The following is an 18,681-nucleotide window of genomic DNA, read 5'->3' as shown; positions in this document are numbered from 1 at the left end:
AAAGGAGTCTTTAAGGACACTGGAACTGTAACTGACCTGTTCAGATTATGGCACAATCTGACAGCGGCTTATGGTTTGGATGTGGAAGTGGTCACACATACTACGGCTGGTATTGTCACTCATGAATAAATGCAGATACTTGTGAAATCCCTCCCTCTCTTCGTTCCCATGAAAAATAATTAATACTTGTTAAAATCATTACAAAAAACATCATTTTATTTTCATGCATCTAAGGTAAAACACAGAGTATTTGTATAAAGAGGTAGATTAAAAAAAAGAAAACAGATTCTCCATTCTTTGTCACTTTTATTCAGTAGTTTGTTTGTTTGTTTTCCTTATTTTCTCTCTTTTGGTGCCAGACATGGCAAGGAGTGATTACAGTCAACTGTTTATTAAAACATTTGTTGCAACACAGACCCCCTTTACCACTGACCCCAAACGGACCCATTTCATGTGCTTTATTTTGTGTTTTTCTATACACCACCACCAAGGCTAGGTGGAGGGGGATGAAAAGGAAAGGGGGAGTCCAGGAGGCCAGAAGAGGAGGAATGCTACAAGCCACAGCAAGAATGAGCTGTATTTAATAAAAAAAGGGGGCCACGAATGATACAGTAATGAGGTTACACAATTAAATCCCATAGCATGATTGAAGGCTTTCCCTGTGTTTGACGTCATCACAATGGAAGGCATAAAAAGTGGAGTAAACCGATGTTGATACAGTCCAATCTAGTCCATTAGGCAAGATGGTGCAAGTAGTCATTTAAATTAAAAAGTGCCCTATCCTCACCTAAATGGCTAGCAGACATGGAGAAGAACGCAGTGACAGATCAACAGAGCTTTCTCCATGTAGCTATAAAAGTGTGTTGTCATATGGCACATTTTTAAACACTGGAAAGGGGTGCCATAATGGACCTCTCACTCTCTTTCGTTTACAGGTACAAATGCTAGATTCAACTATTTCAACTATGCAGGAAGTGGACTCTTCAGTTAGGAATGCCAACCCTAATTCATTTTGTCTTGAAATATATACAAGTTGTTTGTAGTAGCTACGGCAATGATGTTTTCCTTAGGATGCCAGGCTGTGTGTAGAATCTTCTTGTTGAAGTCTAAGCTGTCGACACTGATCTCATCCTTCTTTCGCTTACCGCTCGCGCATACTTTACGTGGCTTCAAAACGGTACGGGGCTTATTGTTTTCCCGGGATGCCTCTAAGGTGATGTCTCGCTTTGTGTTTCTGTCGAACATTCTGAAGAAGTTGTTGTAAGATCCTGTCATGACAATGCTGCAGAGAGGGGGAAGGAAGACAGGAACGGTTCAGTTGAAAATAACCTGTCCTCTTATGAAACCTCAGGGTCCCAACTAAGATCCTCCCTTGTTACATAAGCAGAAAGCAGGCAGCCTTGCCCATGCCTTCTACAATCTAAAGTGAAATTAAGGAATCTGAATGTCTTACAGATTTTATTTTTTTTTTAAAAAAAGGTCTCTTATTCCTTGACTGGACCTTTTAAAAGTACACACTTTGTTATCTCAGCACATCAATTCAAGTGTCATCGTTCAATTTGCTTCTCGTGCACACACAGGAAGTGTGGGATCTAATGAAAGCCAAATACATAATTTGCTTCTCGTGCACACACAGGAAGTGTGAGATCTAATGAAAACCAAATACACTGGATTTTTGTAGATCTCTTTAGTACACCAAGACAATTCTCTGTAATCCTGTGCTACAAAACCAAGGGTTAAGAGCCAATATACACACGTTTAACTCTACTGAAGTACTAAAATACTATTCAAGCCAGCCCACGAATAAAACCGGAGAGATATTGGAGGCCATGCTTCAAGTTGCCTATTTTAAGAATAACTTGGAGAGGTCTTAAGTGCATATAGAGAAGAATTAAACTTGCCTGTCTGATCCGTTCCAGCAGCACTCAAACTTGTCAAAAATGCAATCATTCTCATACAGTGAACAAAGTTTACTTCTGAGGTATTCATGCACCTGGGAAAAAATCAGTTAGATAAATTGAATGAATACTGAGCTTGCATACCTGTAAAATAACTTTCATGAATTCTGTTCCAAAAGTAATGAAGTGTCTGACAGTGCTCACACCCTATCCACAGGAGCACACACAGCTCCCTCCTCTGACCGTATGGATAAAGAACAATGAACAGATGCAGGAATTAATGTGTTGTGCTCTACAGAGATTTCAAATGAAGTCACTTGGGGTGAGGAAAGAGGCATCTCCCCAGACTTGGCAATTCCTCAGAATGCTTTCCCTCTCTGGGCAGTTGTCATGCCCTCAGTACCCTTTCAGCTACCTGAAAGGATTTATCAGACTTTGCTTCTTTCTAAAAATCATGCTTTGGTGACTGATCTTCCTCCTGTGTATGATGAAGAGCATCCCTTCACAAATTTTCTTACAAAGAAACCACCACAGCAATTTCCATTGTGTAAAAGGGAAGCCTTTTAATACCTAAACATGGGTTTGGGTTCTGCAGTCAGCCTGCAAATAGCAAGATCCTTTAGCACGTGTGTGGAACCCACAAATCTCATTGATGCTTTGTCTGGAGGTAGTGATCTATAGACAAAAATTTTACTGCCACATCAAGACTATTAGTAAGACTCAGCATCCTCCAAGGATTTAATTTCTAGCCTACATCATCTTCACACAATACCTGGTATGTTTCCACAGGTCTATTTTCCATATTTAAATCCCAGATCTTCACTGACAGGTAATCTCTAGTCATCATATATCGACCACTATGGCTAAATTTGACATCAGATATGGAAGAGATGATTTCAGAGAAAAATGATCTGTTGCTAGGATCTTCTGGTTCTTCAAACACTGTATAAAAATAAGAGGCATTTAAAGAAGTAAGTTGATGTCTATTCTAATACAAGATACACCCAAATAGGTTAACACTTTCTCAGTAAGCTTGAAACATGCGCTACTCTGCCTGCATTATATACAATAACTTTCAACAGGAATGCTTTTTTTTTGAATGCCTTACAATATACTTGTCACACTCAAATACTGTATTTTCCTAGTAAGTCATGGTCGGCTTCAACTACTTGCCAGTATTAGAGAGTCTTCATTGACACATGCAGATATCCAGCATCAATTACAGACCAAACTCGGGTAGTGTTTGACCTCCTGCAGAAAGCCACTCCTAGTCCTGCTGTCTAGACAGACTCCCCAGCTCAAGCTGCTAATAATTTTATCAACTACTTCTACTCTGGCAAAATATGAATCTAATTTTAGATTTATTTAGATTTTGGGTTTAGAATCTATTCAATGTACTACAGAAATCCAATACAAACATATACACACAAGACAATTTAATATATTCTTGAGTGCTTAGTTCCATGTAATGAGAAAGTATCTTATTCCACAAGAAGTCAATAAACAGTGCAGGACAGAACTTACATTTTGAGTGTCTGTCACAGAGTGCTGATGCTCTCATATCACAGAGACGAATCGTTCCTTTACTGCTGCTGTATACAAAGGTATTACAGCTGTTTGGGTGGAACTCTGCAGCCGTTATCACCTCTGTGAGCTCCTCCATGTTGGCAGGCTTAATATCTACAATATCTACAGCATTTTGTTAAGAAAATTTTCTCCCGTTTTCATAACATTTTTCAGCTTTACTTTTATACTGCAATGCTTACTTAGTTCACCAAAGTGTATCTGAATTAGCCAAACAGAATTAAAACAAGCCAAATCAAAGATAATGCTCAGAATTCGCAAGCAAGACAAGACTTGCATGCCAAGGACTGAGAGATCCAGTCACAAACTGGATGAAAGTTAAAATCAAGGCCCGTAATTGTCCAGAAAGCAAGACCGTAACATTGCATTCTGTGAAAGTTTTAAGTTAATCCTCACAACAGCACAAGCCTGCTTAATTTTTCACTCCACTTCAGCAGTAACTAATTTGATGCTACATGTATACTACTCAAGTTTTTTTTCACATAGAACTATTTTGCTTAAATTTTAGTTACCCTACTACATTATACAGAAGGCATGTGCAACAACTTCTCAGGATCCTGCTGATTTGTCCACAGGTCTCTGCTCCCAGCAATGGGACTGAATACTTATTTCTGTGATCCTATTGCCTGCAACATTTGTAGGTGCACGTGCAGGTGGGGCTGATGGTTACGTTAGAAGGTAAGAAAGAATGCTGAGACAAGGATGGCATTCCCCTGACTGGTTTCCTACTGCAAGTCAAGCAGATTTTCTCCTTATATTGCCCATGGTAAGCTACCTCTCCAGAAGTGAAAGTCCTTACAACTACAAGGGAGAAATAACCAGGGAACAGATAAACATGCTGTTTAAAAAGCTTCTCAGGAAAGGAAATAAAATCCAACGGTTTTGTTGTAACCCAGCTGTTCCCATCATACAACACAACATCAAAAAGATACTAAAACTTCTGTCTGTAATTTCTAGGTGCCACAGGTTAATCCGCAAGTCATCTGCGGATAAGTACGTTTCATAATCGCTATTAATGGAGATGGAATTGATGTGATACGTGTGAGCATTGGCAAATATTCTTCGTGGACTAGCTTCAACCATGAGGTCCATGGGCCTGAATACTGGCACCTGTAAAATACAAAGCAATGGAAGTTTGAGATGCCAATGTACTACAAACACATTGGCAATCGTAATCACAGTCCTTCAGAGCACCAAGCTGATTAAAATATCTCAAAATCACCTTGGAGGTAAATGTGTCTGTCAACTGGCATCACAGAAAATGAATAATCTGATGGGGCAGTTACTCAGTGAGCCACAGGCTGATCTGTGTGCCCGCAGGAGGGAGAGGAGAAATCACTCAAATGTGGCTAATTCACAAAGAGTAAACTACTCACCCGTAGTGTTGTAACTGTAGTAGGATCCCTATACCGTCCATCTTCTTCCTTTAAATTATAACCTTCTGGTCTTTTGTCCCTTTCACTGATTTTCCATAACTTTATTGTTTTATCTGAAATGAAACAGCCACAGCTTCAAATCAAAGCTCTAACAAAGATACCAGTCTTCATAGTTGATGCACTTTAACATGAAGCCTTCAAACAAGACAAGGCCACCTACGTGTACCAAAAAAGACAAAAATACCACTTGGAGAAAACAAGACAAGATAAAGAGCATTAAAAAGACCTCCTCCACAGTTTGTTCTTTTTATAAAAGTTACAGCAAGTTTCAGTTCGAACCAGGATTGTTATGAATGACTAACAGAAGTGATCTCACAGTTCTACGCAGACGAAGGCACTGAATGACAGCTCAGCAAGGCCCTTTGCTGTACAGAACCAAAGCAGCAATGGCTGATGTACCACCCTGTGCTGTGGGGCTTCTGCATCCAGCTAAGCCAGATCCACAGTGTAGTTACACAGCGTAACTCTTGTGTAGACACATCCCTGATACTCCCATTTAAAAGCCTTCCAGCTTTTGAAAGTGAAGAGGATTAGACAAAACCCTAACAGCAAGCCTACGTAACAATACATTACCACGCAAAATTAACTATTCAGTCATAACTTACCATTTGTAGACAATAAAAACTGAGCAGCATTTTTCTGGGGTAACCACCTAATTTTGTTGATCTTCTCTTCAATTTCTAAACTTTTCAAGTAGTCGAACTCTGGTTCATGGCTTTGAAAGGTACTGTAAACATTGTATTCTCCTCTACTGTGAGACTGGGTTTTGTTCTAAAGAGAGAATTAAACGATCAAGATTTGTATGCAATGTACAGAATGCTCTTCAAGGCAGCAGGCAGAAGCCAGAACCAGATACTTATGCAGCGAGATATACAGGCAGACTCTTTATTAGCATAAGAATAGGTTGGGACTTCTACACTATATCATTGCCTATGCCCGATTTGTCATGAGTACCCTTTGGTGTACAACTTGTCTTATTTTAACAAGCCTGTAGAACAGACAAAATGAGAATCATCTTGCTAAGAAAGCATCAGAGAAGAGACAGTGATCGCAGCCGCTTTTGATTCCTAAGGTTTCCAGAAACTCCCCTCAGCCACATGAGCATCTCCAACAAGTTCTCATGGTAATTCCAGGCAGCTGAACTTACAAACTAACATTTTGCCTCAACATTCTAGGCACAGTAGGTTTTCTTTTTTAAAAAAACCACAATTCTTCATCATTCTCTCATCTTTAACTTCTCCATCTTTGTGTTTTAAGGAGAATATTCCCCAAGAGAACCACACTGCCACACATATGGCAAACCTACTCTGTGAGTAAGCTCGGCTTGCTAGGCACACTATGGAAATCCCACACGTCACCTCTAAATTTATACAAGCAGCTTCACTATTCTGATTTAGAATCTCCACATTCCCTGAGACCTTCTCAACTGCTTAAGAAGCTTTTTTCTTCCTCATTCTGGAGAGCAAGGGGAAAAAAAGCTTAATACTGCTGCTGAATGCATCTTTGACATTAAAAGCCACTCCTGCAGTTAGCCTGCTCATGATGGAGCTGTTTGAAAAAACTGAAAAACATCCAAACATGCATAATTCCTCTTTCTAAAAGCTATGTTATAGGCAGCAGCTTCCCGGCACTCATATAGCACTGCATGGACTGAACCTTAATTTGCCTCCAGTGGTGACAGAAAACTGGAACCACTTCTGAAGCGGTGCTCGCTAGGTGTACCCGAAATTAATTCAGGCTTCATTTTCTGCTATATTCCTGTTCCACCCATTTCAGGAGGTTGCACCATCAGATGCCTTTCCTGTGATATGTATTTGAGACTGTGCTTCTTCCTTCTCTTGTGCATCTTGTGCCCATCCATTCACCTCATCCCTCAATACCTCACTAAAACATACTTCTCGATAGGATCCCTGCTAGCCCACATTTGTCACATTCCAGGCATCATTTTCTGCTGCTTCATACCCTTACATTCATAGCTAGCAGGAATTCCGACATTTTACAGTAAGCTGTGGGGAAGGGAAAAGTGGAAAAAATGCTTTGAAATAAAATTTGGCACTAGGAAATTGCACCACACCTATGAATTATACTTGGCTTTCCCACCCTAGGGAACGGAAGGAACTTTGTTCTGAGTCTCAGTGAGACCTAACAAGTTAAAGCAGAGTCACTGCACAGAGCAGGCGACTTCTGAAGTAAATCCAGTGTGCTTTAGGAAATGCTGGTCATGATTCAGGGAACTTCAATTCCATTCTTACCATAATGATCGAGTCTTAAATATACTTCTTGTGTATTCTAATAAAACTCTACAGGACTGTAATAATGTATAAAATCAATATATGGAATCCTTCCTTGGGATAAAAGCAAAATTTAAACCATCAGACCGTCTCAAGACACACACAAAATCCAAAACAAAAGAGGTGTTGGCCCAAGTGCCTGATGTTAAATTCCAATTTAGGTAATTACAGGCTGCCTACGCAAATTCCTCCTCCAGTTTCAATTAGATACAGTGTTCATTTCCTGCCCAGTACTTACACAACGCCACAGCTCCACGCTGCAGAAGGGCTGCCACATTCCAGCCCAGAGGTGGCAGCACTTTGGCAGCAGGTAAAGCTACACAAGCTTGTACAGCCCTGCACACAGCGCTTGTGATTTAGTGGGGGTTTTTTCCTGTATGTACGGGCTGTAAAGCCCTCTGGAATGCAGTGTCATGGAAGGTGGTAAATAAATCCAACCAAAATACTTAAACAATTGCCTTTTAGATGCTCTTTCATTTAAAACTTGCTGTAGACAGTAGTGCATATGGTGTAGCTAACTAGTAATGCATTAGGGAATCCAGTGCCCACTGTTCATTCCCTAAAGACTGAGGAGTCACATTATGCCAAAAACAATTCTGTGCAACTTAATCTGATAACCCAGGTGCTTCTTACTATATCTGTATTCACAGAGCGTAAGGATATGAGCCATGGGTTGTGCATCAAAACCAAGTAGTCATTTAAAGACGGCTCACTTGAGAACAGGCAATTAGATATTGAAGCTTTATGCTACATTAGAGGATCCTTAAAGGATGCTAGCTGAAACTCAGTTCAAACAAACAAGCAAACAAACAAAACCCCCACAAACCACCGAAAAATCACCAAAAAAACCCCACCCCACACCAATAAACACCACGAGTTTGTGCCCAGAACTCCAGGCCGGTTCCGGTCAGGATACTTGGTGTACTCCGCTCATCCCAGGCTCCAGGCACAGGGCCCTGCGCAGAGGCTGCCCAGGCCCCGCACCCCAGCAGAGGGCACCAACGGCCCGAAGGCTCTGCCTCGGGAGCAGGGGCTGCTCTCCACTGCTGCACCAGCAGAAAGGAACTGGCTCTGGGTAAACTCAATTCTTCAGCTTTAGGATTTTGAAAGTCGAGAGGGAATGAGCCACTAAGGAAAGGAGGAACAGCACGACAGCAGAAGTGCCTTTCATCCTCTCCGTGAAATAAATGCTACCCAAGTCAATGTCTAACTACAACCTCAGTTAAAGATCAAGCGCTCCATCTCGGCTCTCCCACCTTTAACAGGTGAGTGGAAGCCCTTTCCTGGCACTGGAAGATTTGGCTGTAGAATTCTGCAAAGACCAAATAACTGAGTACAAAATTCAAAGACACCTTTGCTACTATGACTGTAACTTTACCCAACTGACACCAGAATGGAAAAGGACACCTTAGGTCACAGTTACACACTCGCTTAAAGGCAACTTTTATTTCCCCAGCTACAGTGAAATCTGAAATAGTAAATCACAGCCAAGAAGAGTCATTGAAAAAACATCCAACTTCAGCTTCCCCCAAGGTCTTTTTGTGTTCTATCCCCCACCCCTTCTTGTTTTCACTTTTAACTGTGGTCTAAAGAGTATTTAGAGTATTTAAAGAGAAACTAATTTCTAACAGTAACAGTACTTTCTTCACTGTTAAATGTCATTGTTTTAATCACTTATTACACAGGCATGCACTTTGTGTAAAGTTCTTTATAAAAGCATGCTTCCTTTCTTTAAAAATAGAATTAATAGGAAGAGAGAACACTAAATAGACTTTAAGTAGTGTGCACTCACCTCCTGCTCCTGTTGAAAGATGACAACTCTACCTCCTTTGTCTCCTGTTGCTAACAGCTCTCCAGAATGGTTAAACTCTACTGTAGAAATTATATCCGCTGCATAGGAACAAAAATAAACCCCACAAGTTAATAATTCTAAGTGTCTAAGAAAGCTGTAAGTAAAAAAACAAAACACATACTTCAGTTTAAGTATACTTATGGTATGAAATACAAGTAGGGATTTACTCAAAAATATAGAAGTAATTTTTTAAAGCTCTACATCTGAAAACCAGTTATTAGTTCCCTGTGCCAGAGTTACCAGTTCAGTGCTGCACACTGAACAGATTTTAAAGGTTTTATATCATCGCTTTTAGAACTGGGTTTCTGTTATGATTGCTACTCTGGGATAGAAACAGATCTTCAGGATGCACTGTAACAGCAGAGTATATACACATTCCTACTTTAATTTTCTCCATTCTTTCTGGTAGAAAACTTAGATACAATTATTACCCATATGATCTAAAAGCCTTTTCTGTTTTTAAGGTCTCTGCACGCATTTGACAACTTAAGGGCAAAACGTATTGGGTGGAGATGTTCAGACATCAGCGGCCGAGGAATGCAAGGATGTAGAACAAAAACAGCTACAGAAAGTTAGGAAAATAAATTCAACCGGCTGTCTCTGAAACACTTGAGTGTCTCTTCTGGATGAGGAAGGCTTACAGGAAGATAAGTAATGTATATGGAACACTAAAACACTAAATTGTGAATATACATTGAAAAAACCCCCAGTCATGCCTCTTATCAAACTGATCTGCTTATACAGCAAAAAAAGAAAAAAAGACAAATTAGAACTTAAGCTCCAACACACCAAGTCACGTTTTCAAACACACACATGCCCCCCCATCCTTTCAAACGGCAGCATCAGAAGCCAAACCATTCTTCTAATGCCAGCTTCAAATTGCATCACAATATACAAATCTAATCTTTTGCAGAAGAAAGTACCTCAGATTTTGACATAGGCAAGTCTTCAGGCTGTTTCACTTTCATGTCAGCATAATGTAGATAAACCATGTAGCCACATGTCCCACTGGATGGTTTCTTCATTCTCTGTTTTAGAGTTAAAAAGGTCTGGTACCTCCTGACAGACTGAAAGCTACTGCTAAAACCAGCTCTTCAGTCTGAATGTACACAGACACTATTGCACAGCTATCACAGAAGTTATTGTCACAAACAGTAGTGGGGTTATTTCATTTTGCAGAAGTGAAACACGCAGGATTTTCCTCTTATTCACTTTAACACCAAAATGAAACTTCCATCATTCTCGGGTTGTCCCAGACACATTAACAAGCTCTTCTTTAACTGCATTAGGGTGCATGCTTGTAGCTGCTGTGTATCTGCCTGAAAACTGCCCAGTGCAAGGACAGCCTAGACAAGGAGGCCACGCTTGGCTGCAAAATCGTCCAGCAGAAGCGAAAGCTGCAGAGTTGGGTTCCTGGCACAAAGGGGTACATACAGCTCAGCTGTATTTTCTATACATACAGCACAAACTGCCACGTAACAAAGCATCAACACAAGATTATACTGTCTCCATCCACCTCCCTTGCCGTGATTATCTGCTACTGCTGAAACACAAACAGGCTGAAATTGCTCAAGAACACTGTGTTAAGGACATAAACGTGATGTAAGCTTGTGTAGGTAAACCAGGATGCAGATGACATAGAAAAACCTGGATTTGAGGGCACATATTTAGTCCCCCCCCAGACAATAATCATTACTTTATCCATTCATTCATGTCTTTGTGAACAAGATAAAGTGATTTATCTCACCACTGTAAGACTTAAGCCTGCATGCCATTCAGCTGAAGATACGGACAACGCATTCAACACGGACCCTTCACAGGTGAGCAGACACAGAGGTAACCTACAACTACCAAATCCGGTCTGCAGAAAGAGTGAGGTGCACACCAGGCAATCTAGTTTTGACTATTCCATCCAGTGCAAACCACCTTGTAATCCTATGATAGGAGACTGCCTTAAGGAAGTGATCAGTTAACTGAGGAAAACCAAGACCTCTCAATAGTGAGAAGTATACAGAATAATTACTATTCTGAAAAACATTGAGATTGAACACAGCAAGCTAAGCCAGTCTTAAAACAGAAGACGATACAGCAAGTTATCAGCACATCTAAATGCGCACATATATGTGGAAGGAGAATAGCAAAGAAAAACTTACTTTAAATTGTCGTATGTATCCATACAAGAACAGAAGGATAAATTCCTCATAGTGCTTATTTGGTGGAAGTCACTGAAAAGTTGTACAAGGTCAAAAGCCTTAGGCTTGAGGCAGGCAGCAACAACAGCCAGAAAAACCTTAAATTAAGGGATAAAACCTCTCTTTTCTTAAGTCTGCTGATGTAATATATACTGTATTTAATAATTACACAAGTCTTATGTAGAGCAGAAAGCTATCCACTTTTCTGTAATAGTTCCAGACATTCTCATGTTTTGCATTTATTTAATATCACCCAAGCTTGGTATCAGTGACCTCCAAGCTGATCCAAGTCCTTAGGCTCCACTGCATGGATGAACTTTCAGTACTAACATCCCCACACCTCCAAAAAGTCCAGCAGGCTCAGTCAGCACTGACAGGGTACTCAGAATTCTCCTGTGCAGAAGATATTTTCAAGTACTTGGATCAATTTTAAATTAGAAATAAAATATAATCCTTAGCAGCAATCACAACAGAAAATAATCGGATTTTAAACTCAAGTTACTTCTATAGAATCTGCGACGCCTTCTGCACTGTAATCTTGGACGGTTCCCTTTCCAAGGACAAAACAAACGTGTTCAAGTAAGGAGAAAAAAGAATTTCTGCTTAACTAGTGCCAAAACAGGGCTGAGACGCCTATTCTATCCAAAAATCAGTACTGGAGAGAGAAAAAGCAACCAAACAAACATTTTAAAATCCAAACACTCACCGTTAAAAAGATCGTATTCCCATACCTTGGTCAAAGAAAGAGACAGACATCAAGGCACTGGTGTTGAACTGGGTGGATTTAATAGCGTTTGAGAACTGACAGGGGAAGCATTTCATCTTCCGCAGTGCACCGATTCGCTTGTGTATTTTCATCTGTATTAACACCCTCGCTGCCAAGAGGACCAACGTTATCCTTTCCTTTCCAAGCAGTAACTACAATCCCTGTGGTCGTTACATGTGGGGTTCTTTCAGTTCTTCAGCACCGCAGCGGGCAAAAGAGCATCTCCAGCAGGCGCTGCCGTCCCTGCCTCCTCCCTCTCTGCGTGCTATTTCTGCTACCGTCCCTAGGTGGGAGCCTTGCAAGCACAGGGCTGGGCTGCTCCCGCTGCCCAGGAGCCTGGAGACGATCCCTTCGGCAGCAAAGAGCAGAGGGAGGAAAGGAAGATCTGAGGGAGAAGCAGCTGTGGAGCGCCGTTGTCAGCAACACCAATGGCTTTTGGAAGTACGATGCGTTCTGTTTACTGCAAACTCATTTCAATGCCCTCCTCTTCAAGCACCAGTATCAGAGATAAATAACCACCAAAACCTCATCTGATAACCATTCCCCTCAGAGGACAGAGTTAGATTGCATTCTCTGTTCAGATTTCCACAGTTACCCATGCCTCCAGACATCAGATTTGTCTCTCTCATCCCCCCAAGCATCTCAAGACATCTTTGACAACAAGATGAAGCGTGGCATTTCAAGTGCTGAGGTTTTAAAACACTACGGGGCAACATCAACACAGGAGATGAAAACACCATTCTGACACAGGCAAAACACAGGACAGAAGTGTGCAGCTACGTTTCTGTAGTGCACCTGTAATACCTGTACTAAGTTGCTTCCTCTTGCGTAACTCGCAATAGTTCAGGGGTCACCGCAGTGTTTAAAAGTACTTCTTTGCACAGATGTGTACACTTGTCCTTTAGTTCCACTTAAATACTCCTTCAGAGACACTTATTAACACTGCAGAAACTACTGCAGAGACTATTAAGTACTTCCAAATAATGGTTTTAGTTATCTGAGAGCAAAGGGGGAGGAGGGGAATCACCTACACAACCTAAAACGTCCATTTACCGTTGCTGCGCACGTACATCACCAAGGGAAACTTCTGCGGCCGGTCGAGTGAAGTACTACAAACCAAGCACAGAGCTACTGTATCCCTGCTTCAAAGAAAGAAACCACACGACAGCCAAACCAAGCCAGGGATCTTCAAAATCCCACCGAACCGCAGGGAGGCGCCTGGTCCTGACCCATCAGCGCACACCAACGGGGCAGGGGCTGCTGCCCCAGGAGTCCTCAGAACCTGACAGCCCTCCCAGGTACAGCAGCTACAACCCAGATCCTTGCAACTGCAGTCACAGTTGCTTTTTCTTCCGCACAGGATCTTTATTTTTCACAACCGGCACTAAAGCTTTTGATGCATTTCTTCAGTGATACATTTTCACTTCCAGTGCTCCAACAGAAATCAGAACTACAGCAAGGTCTGAACACTCATCTTCACTGGATTCAAGCAAGACCAGACACAGAGCTGGGAACATGAAGGACTAAAGGACTCAAACCAAGGTGTCCAGCTTTGGCAGAGAACAAAATGGGAGGGGGGGGGGAAATACGTTTATCTTAAAGTTCTGATAATGTTTCAAGTAACGTGTTTGCAGTTCTCCACGTGGAAGAGAGCCAGTGCAGAAGCTCCCAAGCAATTCTTCACCAGGACACACACTTGTGCTGATTAATCACCTTCGCAAGGCACCAGCCACCCAACACAAACCGAGCTTGTTTCCTAGTGGCCTTCTGAAGGCAACAATGGCCACTTCAGAGTTTTTAGTCAATATTTATTACACCAACTTCTGCTGTTTTCAGCAATTCACCTGTCACATCAAGCAGGATTCAGATGGTTTGAAACACTGAGGCCCGGGACCCGTGCACTTATAAAAGATGAGCAGTTCAAATGAAAATAGGGAGATTACACTGATCAAAGATAGATTAATAAAGGAATCTGACACATCTAAAATGCCTTCTTCCCTTTAAAGGGAAGCAATGTTTGAAATAAGAGAAACTCAGTGACTGCTATTAAAAAACCCATTTCCAGCCTTTCGGGGCCATCCACCCTTTTCAGTGAATGCTGAACAAGAACCACACGTGTGTTACCACAAGCAAGTCTTCTGAAATATTGAAAAAGGGCCTGTGCTGAAGCTTTACTACTGTCAACAAGTCTACAGAACGAGGGAATAAAACAGCTTAATCAATCCCAACAAGCAAAAACACACTGTAATCCAATAACTTAGTTCCAGAAGGCCCACTGTGAACCTGAAAAGCAATTCTGTATTAAATTTGTTTCCAATAATAGAATAAAAGGTATTTTATTAGTACAGAAAAGGCTATCTATTTTAATGTACCACAAACTTTATATAAACTCTGCTTATAAAACACGCTTGGTAGGCAAAACATGTCACCTACTCTCCAGCAGCAAGTCAATCACGGCAGCGAACAAAGAGCGTCTTTATTTCTCCAGACCGAAAAGGTTTCTGTGCGAGTTTCTGGAATCGCGTTGATCTGCTGCCTAAGCAGAGAGCAAGTAAATCAGCCTGTTTACACAAGTGGAGCAATCTCCTGGTGTTTCCAAGGGCTGAACAAAGAATTGTAGTATTTTAAAAGCATTTTGGTACTTCTTCATTGTTTATACACCTTCCCAGTGGCTCAAAATACCATTTCTGGAATTTTCCAAAGGAGCAAATTAAACAAATCTCGTCCATAATGGAGAGCAGATTACTTCTAGGTTGGTAATTCTGTCCCAGGGAATAAAAAAGACAAGTCACTGACCAAACGTGCAGCTCACTTTCTCAGGCTGCAAGCCTTAAGGAGAAGCTATTTTGATCAAGCTAAATATGAGATACTTTAGAAACTGTCTGGGACAGGAAACGTCAAGAAATCATTTTTTAGGATTATTATTATTATTAAAATCTAAGGAAGCTCCAAGTCTCAAACTGAGGAAGCAGCACAGGAATGGATAAACATCATGAGGCATAAAGACAGTGAAATATTTGAATTCAGTTACTGAGCATACCTGAGCCGTTCTTCCTAGATTATCTCTGAAGTTAAATTCAGTATGCTCAGAACTGAGCAAGAGCATCCATCCAGGAGAACTTGCAGACCTTAAGTATCTGGAAATCACTTGTGAATTGTTGGTCCTTTCTAATCCAGGGTGAGGCAAAACCTTCCTGCTTCAGACTGCTGAACAAATGCAGCTCCCAAAAACTCAAGCTCAAGTCACAGCTAAGGACAGAAAATTGTGACTTTTTACTGGACTTTCTTGTTTCTAGGAATGGTTTTGGTTTAGAGTTATGTACTTCATAGCTGGGGAAAAAAACCCAAACAACCCACAACCAAAACACCAGACAGAAAACAACAGCTCCTCCAAGGCTGCAGATATTTTAAGAAATACTTGCACTCAGTGTCTGAGTCATCCCAGCATCACCCCATTGTGTGCACAAATTTGAGTCGCCACACTTATCAAGAGTCTTAATATATTGTGTATTAAGTCCTGAAGCTAGATAGTAAGGTGTTAATCTCAAAAGTGAACGGGAAGGCTGTTTAAATAAGATTAAGGAGTGACTATACACGTGTGTGTGTGCGCGCAGAAAAGAGCTCCCAACACAGGATACCACAACTAAAGCACCAGGGAAAGGGAGCAAAATAGCCAGCACTATTTAGTACTGATGGGATGAAAGAAAACCCCCTCTGCATTCCAGCCTCAGGCCTCATTTATGTGTGGGGAGGGGGAAGGGCACACAAGGATTGGACACTTTCAAGTCACCATGACCGGGTTTACTATTGACTTCATTTCCCTTCTCTCCATTCACTTTCCAGAGCAATTCCCTGCATTCATTCCCTCTCTCAGGAGCGCCCAGGCAACAAAACCAACGGCCGCTGGGATCAGGCATTCCTCCCATTCAATCTACTTCTCAAGAGTCATTCCAGGAGCCCTTTAAATAGATCTCTTCTTTACTAGGAGAGCACATTAAAAATGTATTAATTCCTTGGAAATATGGGGATGGGATGAAGTACAGGCACAGAAGTACAGACAGGGATTACGCTCACGGCAGAAATTCTCACTCCTGTGCCACGAAGCATCACAGGAGCTGCTGGTTTCTTGTTCTCTCTCACGTACCAGTCCTGGGTGCTACTGCACACAAAGAGCACACAAAGCTCCCTCCTTACAGGGAGGGCAGAGGAATTTGTACCATGGCCAGCGAGTGCTCGGCTGCTGGCCCTGCAGCGTCAGGACACACACACACAGGAGCCGAGGCCAGTCATTAAACTGATTTTGTTGGCTTCTGCAAATCTGCACACAGGGAGGAAGATTTACGGAGCATTCTCTAGCATCCACCTTCACCCAAGTGCTCCAGGCCCTGTGATGCTGAAAATAAAAGCAGTGAGTACGTGTAGGACTTCACATCTGAAGTGCACTACGTGAACTACTCACCCTAAAATAACCAAATGTAAACCTTGTCAAGCAGTCCTAAAGACCCCACACTTCCACTCAGTTTCTTGGACTTTTCTATAGTCCCATTTCTTTTATTTAATTCTTTCTTCCCTTCTCTCTCAAACTTTGCCAATCTGAGGAAAAATATTGTTCTCTGGAACAGCCAAGTCCTATTTCATCTACGAGTTCAACTCTGGATTTGAAAGCCTGAGTGATTTACGCATTATTATCCCACATCTTATTTTTAAGGGTCTTTTGAGTTCTGTAAAATAAAGGTTGGACCCCTCCTGATAAAGGTCTTTTCTGCAGCTCCCCAAGTTACGTTACCACACCTGATGCCCACCTTGCAGCTCCAGTTCAGTTCACAGAGGGCAGATGGGGAAGCAGGGCCCTACTCTCAATGGCAAAGCCTGGCTCGCAGCATCCTTACATGTGCCACATCCTTCTGAGATGTCACTGCTGGTGTGGAGATGTGACAGCGTAAAGGACAGCAAGAACTCTGCCATCACCAACCTTCACAAGTAGGAACTTGAATTCAGTCACTTTTTTAATGGAAGGAGACACGATACAAGCTGAGGGAAGGATCCAGTGCTGTAAGACAACTATCTCATAGGATATACTTGTATTAGGATGGCTTAGAATTTACAGATGCCTTTATACCATGTTCTTAGACAGTCTAGAGATAATGCAACTTAAGCACCAAGCTCAAAACAGTGTTATTCTGGGGTTTTGTCAATTTATGCAAGCAACTATTTTTGTTAAGCCTCAGGACTTCTTAGAAAACTCACCACTTCCTGAGCAGTAAACTTCCATTCCCTCCCACTGAAATTATACAGCGATACCAGCCTTAATCTCATTGCCAATGGTTTTATGTAAGGCTAGTAATACTCCTAAATAGCTTTACTAGGCTCAGTGCTTGGAGAAGAATCCAAATCCCGTCTGCAAAGCATCGGAACTGCAGAGAACAGCACTGAAACAGAAGTGACTCTCAAAACCCTTTAGAAGTTGGAATAATAATGAATATGCAGATGAAGCATTTTATCAAAGTAATAGTAAATAGTAAAATAAATAGTAATAGTAAAGCAGGGGACAGAATGACCATCTACCAAAACACAGCACCTCTCATCTGGAAAAGCAGCTCCTTACACTTCAGAAATCTCTGTGTTCAATATCACAATCCAAGTTGTACAGGGGGTAGCACACTCAACTTTTTAATTCTTCTGTCTGCGGGCTAACATCTCAGTTCTGGTCCAGTTTCTAGCATCAAATTTATAATTCGTTTCCCCCATAGCGGGCTAACATCTCAGTTCTGGTCCAGTTTCCAGCACCAAATTTGTCATGGCCCATTTTCAGACCAAGGCAAGAGGCCAACGAACAAGTGTGCTGAAACTACAGCAACTCTCAGAAGTAGCAGAAGTCAGGCAAGAGGCCAACGAACAAGTGTGCTGAAACAAAAGCAACTCTCAGAAGTAGCAGAAGTCGCTCCAGGGAACACTGTAAATGCCACCTCAAACTTCTGTGGACCATTCCTAACGCATTTCAGGTACATGAAGCAGTTTGGTTTTTGCTAAGCTAACAGAGTTCATTAAGACTGAACTGCAGGCATTACGTGAGCACATGCTCAGGAACAACCACATCTCCAGGCAGCACAGTTGTATTTGCTATTGAACCCACAGCCAAAATGCCAATTAACTGCATTTCTGTCTATATGTGCACATGTACCTCCATGAGCTTACACTTGCAACGGTTCCCTAAACAAGGTCAGAATTCGGCATTGCCAGAACAGAAAGGAAACTGATTTAAACCTCAGACCACACTGGCTTCCTGTCTCCATCTATTGTAGGAAATGCAGAGTCTCGTACACAGACTCCAAGACACCTGTGGTGGCACAGAGAAAAAACAGAGGACAAACAGCAAAGAGTCAAAGCGCTCTGAAAACAGATGTGTTGTACATTAATGTGAACTGATTGGTCCACGCTTCCTACCACTTAAATTGACTTAAAGTGACTTAAAAATGACACAGAATTACTTAAAAGCTTGATCTTTCTGAAAGGAGTTAAAGCATTTGCATTACAACTTAGTATGAGTTTTGGGAAAGAACTTTTACACCTTCAATTGATTTAAAACCGTGATCCACCACGGAGCTAGAGAGGCAATACCTGTACCACAATTACTGCACTATTGGGCTGTACCTCACTGGAGA

The 18,681-nt window shown here is 41.6% G+C and overlaps 1 protein-coding gene across 1 annotated transcript in view; it reads right to left on the bottom strand.

Annotated features, from left to right (window-relative positions):
* Positions 1–289: 289 nt before the first annotated feature.
* PPP2R2A (protein phosphatase 2, regulatory subunit B, alpha) overlaps positions 290–18,681 on the bottom strand; it is a 33,816-nt gene continuing 15,424 nt past the window's right edge. The window contains exons 3-10 of the mRNA XM_010192839.1: positions 9,002–9,099; positions 5,524–5,689; positions 4,859–4,971; positions 4,415–4,592; positions 3,423–3,587; positions 2,671–2,840; positions 1,902–1,993; positions 290–1,282 (exon numbers count right to left, since the gene is read on the bottom strand). Coding sequence (XP_010191141.1) covers positions 1,003–1,282; positions 1,902–1,993; positions 2,671–2,840; positions 3,423–3,587; positions 4,415–4,592; positions 4,859–4,971; positions 5,524–5,689; positions 9,002–9,099 — 1,262 coding nt within the window. The 3' untranslated portion in view covers positions 290–1,002. The remainder of the gene's footprint in view (positions 1,283–1,901; positions 1,994–2,670; positions 2,841–3,422; positions 3,588–4,414; positions 4,593–4,858; positions 4,972–5,523; positions 5,690–9,001; positions 9,100–18,681) is intronic.

The sequence above is a fragment of the Mesitornis unicolor genome, unplaced genomic scaffold (genome assembly GCF_000695765.1).
Source record: "Mesitornis unicolor isolate BGI_N332 unplaced genomic scaffold, ASM69576v1 scaffold12129, whole genome shotgun sequence".
Lineage (NCBI taxonomy): Eukaryota > Metazoa > Chordata > Aves > Mesitornithiformes > Mesitornithidae > Mesitornis > Mesitornis unicolor.
This window is presented reverse-complemented; position numbering and strand designations above follow the sequence as displayed.